Raw genomic sequence first — 12,396 nt, 5'->3', positions numbered from 1 at the left:
ATTTCAGACATTTTTACCACTCGCTAAAGAAGTATCGCTAAGGACAACAGTCATCCTGGTTTTCGCTGTTCTCCTCTCTTCCCTCTGGTGAGAGTTATAGGAGCATAAAGGCACGAACGTCTAGACTCAGAGACAGCTTCTTCCCTAAAGGTTTCAGATTACTGAACTCTGCCCCCACCACTGGTTCATACTGATGTGTTTTCTCTAAGATGTATGTTATTTAATCTGTTCTTGTTGGTGCTGCTATTCTGTGTTTTTGGTTTTTCCTTGATGTCTTGTATAGGAGCACACATGCAAATAAGCATCTCATTGCACTTGTTCAGATGACAAGAAACTGAACCAAATTTCTCTGTTCTGAACCTGTATCTCTACTGTACTGTATTTGTACTGAAGATTCACAGCTGAAACGTTGTGTCTCTAGTCTTGTCCTTTCAGCTGGAATAAACCTTTACTTGCTCCTGTGCAGCCTGCTGACACAGGATTTTAAACAGGCATAAGGCTGTTTCTCCAGATTTTTTCTACATGTAGGAACTTGAATGCTGAGTGAACATAATCTTTTTTTGTGTGATTCTCCTGTATTATGGAGCCCTGGTGATGTTATATGTGTCCTTGTTTGTATCGTATGTTATTTTCTAGTTTTGTTTCTTGTTGCAATAAAAAAAGCTGCTTCTGCTTTCTGACCATCACTTGTTGTGACACCCTGTGGTCAAGAGGGGGCACCGTTACATCACATCTCCTGACTGCTTCTTCGAGGCCTATATCGCTGGACATGAAATCTCAGTAACAAAATAAATCCATGGATCATATAGAAAAAATCTACATATTTTGAAATGAAGCACAATAACTTGGACTTTGTGGAAGTACTGTCATTCGCCATGTTGTCACAAACTCCCATTCCAGTTCCCACGAATGCTGATGTGATGCGGCCCTTCCTGCTCACTAGTCTCTATAATGACTGATGTACAAGTGAATTATTACAGGTTTTTCTGCAGACATTTCACTGTAGAAATGTTCCAACATGATCGGCATGGAGAGTAAGTAGCGTTTGTCAGTAAAACCGTCTGGAAGACGAGAGCATTATTTCTATTGGATTAAAGGAGATGTTTTCACAAGCCGGCTTGTTTACAGTGTAATTGGGCTGCTTCACCTCACTGGACGTTTTGTTGCCTCGTTCTGAATCACAGAACATGGCGCTGCGCAGACCTGGAAATTTGTGTATTGTTTTGATGAACACTGAGGTTTTCATGTTACTGTGTCCATTTTACTTTTATTGTGGTTTGAAATTCACCAAATCAACGCTGAATCATTCTAACCCGGAAATATGAGAAAAGTGTTAAAGTTCCCCTTTTTTGACATGTCTGTCCTCAGAGTAAAGGAAGTACAGGATGATAATAAAAAAATTTTATGGCGCCTTTTTACAATCTAGTGTCCCCGTCACTATACTGGGGCATTAAGACCCACACAGACCGCAGGGTGAGTGCCCCCTGCTGGCCCCACTAACACCTCTTCCAGCAGCAACCTTAGTGTTTCCTAGGAGTCTCCCATCCAGGTACTGACCAGGCTCACACTTCAATCCCAGGACACTATCTGTGAGCGTAGGGGTGTGGACCCCAGTGTCCTGACTGCTGGTCAGTACAGATCCCAGGACACTGTGTGTGAGAGTAGGGGTGTGGACCCCAGTGTCCTGACTGCTGGTCAGTACAGATCCCGGGACACTGTGTGTGAGAGCAGGGGTGTGGACCCCAGTGTCCCCACTGCTGGTCAGTAAAGATCCCGGGACACTGTGTGTGAGAGCAGGGGTGTGACCCCAGTGTCCCAACTGCTGGTCTGTACAGATTCCGGGTCACTGTGTGTGAGAGCAGGGGTGTGGACCCCAGTGTCCTGACTGCTGGTCAATACAGATCCCAGGACACTATGTGTAGGAGTAGGGGTGTGGACCGCAGTGTCCAAGGATGCTGGGAAGAGTTGACCTGGGTATTCTGGTGATTTCTTTTGGTCTTACTGATTAACCTGTTCAGTTGGTAACTAACTTTATAAATCTAGGTGGCGCCAGAGCAGTGTCACAGCGAGGACAGGAAACCCACCACCCCACATCAACAGGAAGAGAAGGAGAGAGAGAGATGGCGTCTGAGAGCTCAGCGCTCAGCCCTGGTGAGTTTTCTCGTTTTAACTGTGAGAGTGTCGGTAAGGGAGTCACTGAGGGTCTCTTCTCTGTCACACAGCACAGCAGCAGGTGGAGAAGGTTCTTCCTGTCTGCTGAGAGTTTGTTCTGTCTGTCAAACACACAGGGTCTGAACTAGGAGAGAGACAGGAGCTGAGTTACTGTCACTTTCTCTTGTTGGGGATCGGTGATCGGTACTGTAAAACTTAAGCTGTTTGGAATTTACTAAATATTTCAATAAGGTGTTTATTTAAGGTAAAATGATTGATGTAAAACCTGACTGTTTGCTGATGGTATTGGATTCACACCATTCGTATTCATGATGCTCAGACGCTCAGATATGAATGTTTCCTGTTTGTTGCTCAGAGGCCAGTTTTTATTGTACAGTTGATAATACCAGAGAGGAATAAGTACAGATGAACAACAGAGAAATGTATTTGGCCCATAATTAGTAGTAATTCCAGGTTCTCTTGCAGCTGTTTCTCCTGTCCTGACTGGAGGAGCTCATCCAGCTGTGTCTGGAGAGAAGCCAGGGTATCGGCTTCAACAACAGGTCTAGGAGGCTTGTTCCCCACCTCCACCACCCTCTGTGTACAGTAGAGCCTCCTGTACTGACTGGAGGAGCTCATCCAGCTGTGTCTGGAGAGAAGCCAGGGTATTAGCTTCAACAACATGGCTGGGCAGCTTTTTCCTCTCTCCCACCCCTATCTGTGTAGAGCCTCCTGCTCTTGATTTTAAATATTAGTGTTCATTTGTCTTTGTTCCAGCTTGTATGTATAGTGGTACCTTCAGTATGTCAGTGTGGGACACTCCCTTCGGACTAGAGAGACTCAGTTCCTCAAGCCTGTCAGCATAGTTTATTCCATTCATCCCATAATGTTTATTTTCTCCAAACTCATTTCAGAGCAATGATATCTTTTGGAGAAAGTTGTGCTTTGAATACAATTAATTGTTGTACAGTTTAAACATGCTTGACTGTCCTTTAACTGTACAGATCATGTACAGATTGACAGGCTGATTCCCATGAGGCACCACAGTGTCTCTCAGAGATCAGAATCGTGCTGCTGGGGGAGGAAGAGTTTGGGAAGAGCTCAGCAGGAGACACCATCCTGGGCAGAGAGGAGTTTGAGATTTGGAGAGTAACTAAGGAGTGTGTGTCAGAGTGAAGTAGCTGGGAGGCAGATCACTGTGGTCGACACTCCAGACTGGGATGTGTGGCTGATGAGGAATGATCCACAGCAGATCAGACAGGAAATTGTGAAAATGTTGTCCATGTGTCCCCCAGGACCCCACACTCTCCTTCTGGTGATTGATCTGCACTCAGACACAGACTGGAGATCAGTGAAGGAACATCTGGAGCTTCTCAGTGAGAGAGTGTGGAGACACACAATAGTGCTGTTCTCCTGTGGGGACACACTGACACACACAACCATTGATCAGCACATTGAGAGAGGAGGGAAGGATTTCCAGTGTCTGGTGGAGAAATGTGGGAACAGGTATCATGTTCTTAACAACAAGAACAGGGGCGACCGCACTCAGGTCAAAGAGCTGCTGGAGAAGATAGAGGACATGGTAGCAGGAAACTGTGGGCTGTACTTCACTACTGAGATATACAGAGAGACAGCAGGAAGGATCAGACTTAAGGAACAAGAAACAGAAGAGCCCAGATTGCCTGTCAGGAGGAGGAAGATCAGTATGGGCGAGCCTCCCAACAGTGAGTGTGATTGATGCTGTATTACTGAGTCACTGATCTTACTGCTCATCAAACTGAGAGATTCAACCATTTTGTGTCCTATTAGGAATTAAAATAATAGTGTGCTCCACTCTATACTGTATTACTGACACACTGATATCTACCAACTTAATTTGTTTTCTATCAGTGAGATTAGATTTAATCCATCACAGAGCAGTTCAGTCACACCAACAACCTTTATAATCTACTCCTCGAGACTTTGGCCAGCAGTGTCAAAGGCAGCTCTGAAGTCTGGCAGGACAGGAATGGATGAAAGAGCCCATCAGCAAATCATTAGAAACCCTAACAAGAGCTGTTCCTGTTCATCAGTCTGAACTCAGTGTGAAAGATTCATTACAGAATCATAGGATATCTGCTGTTGCTTGAAGTCCAATACCTGAACACACAGAGCTGACTGCTGTTTTCTGTTAAGTGACATGTAAATGATTCCTTTCTATGTTTTGATCTGGAGCTTAAGAGTCTAAAATAATATGAGTGTATCTGACTGAGGTTACTGACAGAAGAGCTCAGAACAGGAGCAGCAGTCTGAATGAACAGAGGGCCATCAATTAATATTAATCTCTTCTCATGTGTAACCTCCCTGATGCTCCTGTCTCTCCTTCTGTTGCAGTGAGCGAAGGAGACCCTGCAGTTGAACCCAGACTCCAGCCCCGCCCCTCTGAGCTGAGACTGGTGCTGCTGGGCAGGACTGGTGCTGGGAAGAGCGCAGCAGGAAACACCATCCTGGGCTCAGAGGAGTTTCCCTCTGAAGCCAGCAGCTCCGCAGTCACTCAGGAGAGCCGGAAGAGGACAGGACAAGTGTCCGGGAGACGGGTGACTGTGGTGGATACTCCAAACTAGACCACAGGACAGAGATTGAGGAACTGAGAGACACAGAAAAGGAACACAGAGAGACTGCATTGAGATAAATATTCTGGGATTAGAAAAACATTCTTCCCCAAATTTACACATCTAATCCTAGAATTCCCACACATGCCAGAATCACAACAGGTCCCAATCCTACTGGGAGAGGGAGGAGGGAACTCAGTTGAACTGGCAGCCCAGTATGTGATCTCCTGTCACAGCCTGAGGAACAGTGAGCCTGTCTCCAATTTTGCTCCATATGTTTATATGTAAATATTTTATGATTATGTCTTTATTGTAAATGTCTGTATATTTTTGTTTTATATTAATTGTGTTTGTTTTGCTTTGGCAACACTAATTGTACTAATCGGTCATGGCAATGAAGCACCTTGAATTGCACTGAGTTGACAGAGGAGCTGAGAGAGACTGTGGAGAGACACAGAGAGACTGGAGCTGAGAGAGACTGTAGAGACACAGAAAGACTGTGGAGAGACAGAGAGAGACTGTGGAGAGATACATTAAAGAAATGGAGGAACTCAGGCAGCAATATGAGGAAAAGGCCAGAGAGGCAGAGATTCACAGAAAGATGTCAGGGAGATACAGTGTGACACACAACAGGATTATTACAGAATTGACCAGGAACAGAGCAGTGAGAAATAAAGCTGCTCTAGAAAGTGTGACAAGGTTCTGGTCTGTCAGTAGGGAACGCAGTCTGGTCGACAGCTGACTCTAGTCTCTATCTCTTCTGTGGGAGACAGAGGGTCAGTCTAGGGGTCTCTCTGTAGTGCCTTTCTGAAGAAAAACATGGCTCTTTAATGGGAGCAATATTTCCTCTTAGAGGGAATAGTGCGCTTTAGTCTTGAAGAGAAGTCCTGCAAGAGAACACTGAGCAGCTGCGTGAGGATTTGTAATCAGGGAGCTGCTGGTCATTGTAATGGGACCGCGCTCCCACATGGCTCTCAGAAGGGCGAGGACAGAGCGTTATTCTCGGGCTTTGCGCGCCCTCTAGTGGCAATTAGTATATTTTTAAGAGTAGAAGAAGTCCGCTGTGCCCCTGTATGCATCTGTACAGACTCTTATTGGACACACAACCTTTTATAACTTTTTGTCTACTCTGCCTTTTGCTTTGTGTTAGATGAGCCACACATGCGTTTATACTGTGTGCTTCTTGTGATGGGTATCCTAGAGACAGGACTCATTACAGTCTATAACAGTACAGACTCATTTATATCTCATTTATATACACTGTGTGCTTGTTTTGATGGGTATCATACAGACAGGACTCAGTACAGTCTATAACAGTACAGATTCATTTATGATTTCAAAAGTATCACTTTATTTCTCGCAATTGCGACATTGTATCTCAAAATTATGAGTTTATATCTCGCAATTGCGACGTAAAAACCTCAGAATTACGACTTTATTTCCTGTAATTAAGACTTTATATCTCCTAATTTTGAGATCGAAAGCTGAAACAGCGAGATACCATAGCGCGTTTGTGTGTGTGTGTTTTTTTTACTCCCTGGCGAAAACAACTTCCACAGATAAGGGAGAGAAATTGACTTTTATGTTGACTTTATTCTCATGAGCTGATAATAAAAGAGCAAAACTGGCGCCAAAACCCACTTCTGGCTCGTCCTCCGGATACTTCTGCTGCGCCGGTTGCTAAGCGACGCTCCGAATTTGAGCGCTCAAGCTCCTCTCTGTGCTGTTTTATTCCCAGGTGAGGAGCCGCTTCTTTCCTGGAAATCACAGGAATGACTGGGAATCCCCCGCCAGCTCCTTCCAGCGGGAATCTCCTGTGGGCTGGGAGGGATGGCGGAGGCTCTTCCCTGGTGTTTCTGCAGACGAGGGGAGTCCTGGTGTCCGTGTGGCGGCGCAGCTGGTAAAAACGCTTCCTGTGTTGTGGGTGTTGTGGGCTGCTGGTGTTTCCGAGAGAAACGGGCTGTTTGTGTGGGAAGTCCGTCTGGGGCTCAGCTGGAATAACCGAGCGGGAAGGAAAGTTCTGGAAGTGCGCGTCTCCTCTCCGTCTGCTTCAGTCCCAGTTACTGCGACACCGGGACAGAATAGGAGTGACGAGCGAGTCTTCTTTCCTACACGGGGTATTAGTGGGCTTTTTTAGGAAACAGGACAGAGAGATAGAAAAGGACACCAGTGGGAGAGAGCCCTGAAACTGCTTGATGAATCTCTCAGTTCTTGTCTTGATCCAGGTTGTACCCAGTCCCAGTTTAAACTGGTTTACAATGTGGTGCTTCTGTACTGATAATAATAATAATAATAATAATAATAATAATAATGTTATATATCTCTCTCAGCTGTGTCCTCCGGTCCTGAGGAGTTTTAGAAACTGTCCCATTAAGACCTACAGCAGAGAACATTTTTACTGGGAAGTAGAGCTTCAGCTGGCGAACTATTTTCTTCCCAAATGTCCTGTACATGTTGGTAAATTGCGTTATGTTTTTCACAGAGTCATGAGCACATATAGATAAAGATAAAGCACAGATAAAGCACATATAGATATGTATTTGGTTAGTGCCGAAGAGCATGTGATTAAAACTAAAGGAGGAAACACTGAGACTGAGACGCTGAGGTGAGAAGCAGAGATACAGAGATACAACTACCGGGGCATCTGTGTGAACAGTAACCTGGGGAAGGTATTCTGCAGTATCCTAAATACACGAATACTGGCCTTCCTTACCGACCACAATGTCCTGAGCAAGAGGCAGATTGGCTTCTTACCAGATCACCGCACATCTGATCACATTTACAACCTACACACACTGATAGACAAACATGTCCACCAAAAACACAAAGGAAAAATTTTTGCCTGCTTTATCGATTTCAAAAAAGCATTTGACTCGATTTGGCATGAAAGATTGTTTTATAAACTACTCCAAAGTGGCATAGAGGGCAAAGTGTACGACATAATTAAATCAATGTATTCAGAGAGCAAATGTGCAGTGAAAATTGGAAACAAAAGGACCAAATTCTTCACCCAAGGCCGTGGGGTGAGACAGGGCTGCAGCCTGAGCCCAACACTGTTCAATATCTATATCAAGGAATTAGCAGGAATGTTGGAAAAGTCTGCAGCTCCTGGTCTCACACTACACGACACAGAAATCAAGTTCCTGCTCTATGCAGATGACCTGGTCCTGCTGTCGCCCACAGAACAGGGGCTGCAGCAGAACCTGGCACTGCTGGAGCAGTACTGTCAGACCTGGGCACTGCCAGTCAATCTGGCAAGACCAGAGTTATGATTTTCCAGAAGAAAGCCAGACCTCAGGGAAACAGGTGCAAATTCATACTCAACAACAACACATTGGAGCACACATCCAGCTACACATATCTCGGTCTCACCATCAGCTCTTCCGGGAGTTTTGACCTGGCAGTGAAGGCACTGAGGGAGAAGGCACTCAGGGCATTCTACGCAATAAGAAGGAGGCTCTTCAACATAAACCCACCAACAAGAATCTGACTCAAATATTTCAGAGTGTAATCCAACCCATTGCCCTATACGGCAGTGAAGTGTGGGGTCCTCTCACAGACCAGGAGTACACTCAATGGGACAAACACCCCACAGAAACTCTGCACATGGAGATCTGTAGAAACATCCTCCGTGTGCAGAGAAAAACACCTAATAACAGGTGCAGGGCCAAATTAGGCCAGTACCCACTATTGATAAACATACAGAAAAGAGTATTAAAGTATTGGCTACACCTAAAAAACAGCGACCAAAATTCCTACCACCACAAAGCCCTGCTGAGCCAAGAGCTGAGCCCAAAACAGAGCCCCCTGAGCCGGCTGGTCCTGAGGCTCACTGACCTGAGCCACACCGACACCAGCCAGCCTCAGGACAGCACTGCTAGAGCACCACAACTCAGACCCAAGCATATCACAGCACAGATCAAACAGCAATATCTCACACACTGGGAAACACACACACAAACACAACATAAACTGGAATGCTACAGAACCCTAAACAGACAATACACACTAGCTGAATATTTGACCAAAATAAAAAATAACAAACAGAAACAGACCCTGATGAAGTACAGGCTCAGTGACCACAACCTGGCCATAGAAACTGGGCGACACAGGCAGACCTGGCTGCCCAGAGAGGACAGGCTGTGCTCCCACTGCCAGCGGGGAGAAACAGAGACAGAGGTGCACTTCCTACTGCACTGTGACAGATACTCTGGGATTAGAGAAACATTCTTCCCTAAATTCAGAAATCTAATCCCAGAGTTCCCACACCTGCCAGAATCACAACGGGTCCCAATCCTACTGGGAGAGGGAGGAGGGAACTCAGTTGAACTGGCAGCCCAGTATGTGATCTCCTGTCACAGCCTGAGGAACAGTGAGTCTGTCTCCCAATAATGCTCCATCTGTCTACAGTATATGTAAATATTTTATAATATGTCCCTGTTGTAAATGTCTGTAATATGTCTGTAGATTTTATTTTACTTCTATTTTATGTTTCGTTCCATGTTAATTTTATTATTTTTATTTGCTTTGGCAATACTGCTTTTACCCATCAGTCATGCTAATAAAGCACCTTGAATCGAAAAATTGAATTGAATTACAGGATTTTCACTCCACGCTTATGAAAGCTTCTTCAATTAACCCTTTACTTTAGTTATTCACATGCTGCTGCTGTGATGTGATGTCGCCTTTCGCCTGTAGATGGCTCTCTCCAGTCCTTTTTAATTGTACTAATCCGGATGGATTACTGTCTCTCACAAGTGTGTGTCTCACCCATTGTGAATTCACACTTCTCCCATCTGGGAGACGCCTCTGTGCCCCCAGGTGTATCCTCAGTAAAGGGGAACATGTAGGTAAAAATTGCAATTTTGTATGAAACACATTTCAGAAAATCGAAAACTGATTTTCAAAACTCACAATAACACAAACTGGCATGTTAGACAACGAGTAAATGAGACAAAGGCAAAACGTGAATTCACTGGCACTTTCTGCATATTTACCACGACCTTGCTTTCTGATCATTAAAAGTCTCAAAATCTGACTCTGAAAGTCCTGATGTACAAGAAATTTTACTGTACCGTTTTTTAAATATGACCCTCTGAACAAAGCCTGTGAGAAGACAATGCCAAATGGTGATTGCTAATCAGGAGGAAACAGGAAGCATCAGCAATCGGCTGTGTTTTCTCAACAGACTGAGCAGCGTGTGGTGAGACTGTAGCTGCCCGGAGATCTGGACTGTCCAGCTGATGTCACGCCCTCTGCAGCCAGAGGGCGCTCCTTCTCTGTCCTGTCCCTAGTTTCCTGCCTGCTGTCCTTCCGGTCCCTCTCTTTCCCTTGGGCTATATATTTCCGGGTCTTGCACTCTGGCCTCGCTCAGCATTGACGTTCGGATGTCCTGAGACCCGCCTAGCACCAGGTCGCCCCACGTCCGCTCCCTGAGGGCATAGTTTCTATACGAAACTCCAGAACTCTTTGCACTAACAAGCCCGGGCCTTTTCCCCGTCTCGCCGCTACGCATATGGGTCTTTTTCCGCTCTCCTGCTCTCCACGGTTTGTCCCTTTGGACGTCTGTGACAGCTGAGCCCTGAGCCTTCAGTATGAGCAGGATGGCGACACAGGTATTGATCATCAGTGTTAAACGACAGACCGTCATTTACAGGGTCAAACAGATGTAGACCGTTGGGGTCCGATCAGTTCAAACCAGTTAATTTCGTTTTGCACTGGAACCCATTTTTGGAAACATTTAGTGTTCTGAGCTCTCAAAGCGCAGTGATTTTGCCAGGGAGTACAAATATTTAGGAGTTTACTAGATTTAATTAAGTTTAAACAGTTTTAAAACTAATTATTTTATGCAAAAATAATATTTCATTAGGCTATTTTAGATGTATTTGTATTCTAGCTATGCTGTGCTGACATAAAGCTTTAATTTTATTATGTCAACTGATGAATATTCGCTTACCTGCGGAGTATTTTGTGCCTGGAAAGACGAAGTATTTAATAGCACAGGGCTCTGAGGTCTTGCCACGTTTATTCATTTTACTTGGAATGAACACGTCATGTTCCTCGTACTATCATTTTTGTACTGGGACAGAGAGATGATGAAAATGTCATGCCTACTCGTCCCTCGCAAGACCCCCGCTGGGCAACTCCGACCACAACACTGTGCTTCTCAGGCCGATCTCCCAGCTGCTGTTCAAGAGGATCAAACCTGAGAGTAAAAGGACTCGGACTGCACGCAACGGGACGTGTTTAAAAACACATCAGAAGCGTTAATTATGTCCTCCTAAAAAAGAAACAAGCTTTTTCTCAGGAGGACACCCAGCTTGAACTTGAACTTAAACTTGAAGTTTATTGCCATATGTAACCGGTACATGTACTGGTACAATGGAATTCTTACTTACAGAAAGTCTCTCGATTGTTAAAAAAAGTGTAAAACACAAAGTGCAGACAGTGCATCAAGACAATATACAAACAAACAGTAGACAATGTACAAGTCAACAGTTTGAATGTAAACAATGCAGAAGTGTAAAAAATGACTGGAGATGTGCAATAAATAAGAAATCATAATGAGGTAGAGGGTGTAGGTGTGGTCCGAGGGGCATGGCTAAATGTGTTCGCCAATCGCACTGCTTGTGGATAGAAGCTATTGAGGAATCTAGTGGTCAGTGTCCATATGCTCATGTGTCTCTTGCCTGAGGGTAGTGGGGTGAAGAGCTCATGCACGGGGTGGTGACTGTCCTCTGTGATGGCCAGAATTCTACCATGGCAGTGGTCCACATAGAACTGTTTAATCTCAGTGAGACCACAGCCAATGATCTTCTGGGCCACATTCACCATTCTCTGCAGTGCCTTTCTTTCTCGAGAGCTCAGGAAGGAAGTGCAGAGAGAGGTGAAGAGGGAGATCAGGAAAGCTAAGGAACAGTATAGGGTAAAAATAGAGAACACCATGACAACAGGTGACACCAGGATGGCATGGCAGGGCATTAAAAGCATGGCCAATATCCCTCATTGTAGTGTAGTGTAGTGGCAGCACTGTACTTCTGTTAAATGGTACGGATGGGCAACAGCTGGCCAATGATCTGAATGTGTTTTATACCCGCTTTGAGTTGAAATCTACAACCAACTCAGCTCATAGTGATATTCACCCTGTATCTGGAGAGGTTTTCTTTAAAATTGACACAGCAGAGGTACGTAGACTTTTTAGGAAAATCAATATTAGGAAAAGTGCAGGTACATATAATGTGTGTGCTAGGGTCCTACAATCTTGTGCAGATCAGCTCTGCAATATTTTTCGTTTTCTCTTCCAGATGTTCTTAACTTACAGATCATTCCCTCTCTGTGGAAGAAATCCATCATTATTCCTATTCCTAAAATTGCCCAGCCTGTCACTTTATTAGGTACACCTTAAACCTTAATCTGTTGCTAGCTGGGTACTCAGATGATACCTGACGGGACTGATCTACCTCTTGTTTTATGCTTCCTAGAGCCTGTTTGGTGTGATCAGTATTTTTCTCTTCCTCGTGTCTCTCCTGTCTCTTTCTCCTTCAGTTTTTCTCCTTTTTGTGGGGGAAGATTCTGGAGGAACGTGGGAGGAGATTGGAAGTTCTGTATTTTCCCTTTACATGAATTATTCTCACATAAAACCAACAGGCAACAT

General features: G+C 44.8%; 1 protein-coding gene across 2 annotated transcripts; it reads left to right on the top strand.

Moving 5' to 3' along the window:
- The first annotated feature begins 2,112 nt into the window (after positions 1-2,112).
- On the top strand, positions 2,113-4,958 carry LOC148827883 (GTPase IMAP family member 6-like). 2 transcript variants are annotated; one of them, XM_088926402.1, is made up of 2 exons: positions 2,113-2,151; positions 4,525-4,958. In XM_088926402.1, exons 1-2 carry the CDS (start codon positions 2,121-2,123, stop codon positions 4,752-4,754), a joined length of 261 nt encoding a protein of 86 aa, XP_088782528.1. In that variant the 5' UTR covers positions 2,113-2,120; the 3' UTR covers positions 4,755-4,958. The 2 variants fall into 2 exon arrangements, with proteins under 2 accessions (XP_088782528.1, XP_088782529.1); XM_088926403.1 differs by lacking the exon at positions 2,113-2,151 and adding an exon at positions 3,818-3,875.
- Positions 4,959-12,396: the final 7,438 nt, after the last annotated feature.

The sequence above is a fragment of the Atractosteus spatula genome, chromosome 10, assembly GCF_055471065.1.
Source record: "Atractosteus spatula isolate fAtrSpa1 chromosome 10, fAtrSpa1.hap1, whole genome shotgun sequence".
Lineage (NCBI taxonomy): Eukaryota > Metazoa > Chordata > Actinopteri > Semionotiformes > Lepisosteidae > Atractosteus > Atractosteus spatula.
This window is presented reverse-complemented; position numbering and strand designations above follow the sequence as displayed.

Excerpts from the sequence above, each read along its gene's own strand:
- LOC148827883 (XM_088926402.1), top strand. The coding sequence starts at position 2,121 with ATGGCGTCTGAGAGCTCAGCGCTCAGCCCTG. Across the intron at positions 2,152-4,524 it reads GAGCTCAGCGCTCAGCCCTG|TGAGCGAAGGAGACCCTGCA; the intron begins GTGAGTTTTCTC and ends CTTCTGTTGCAG.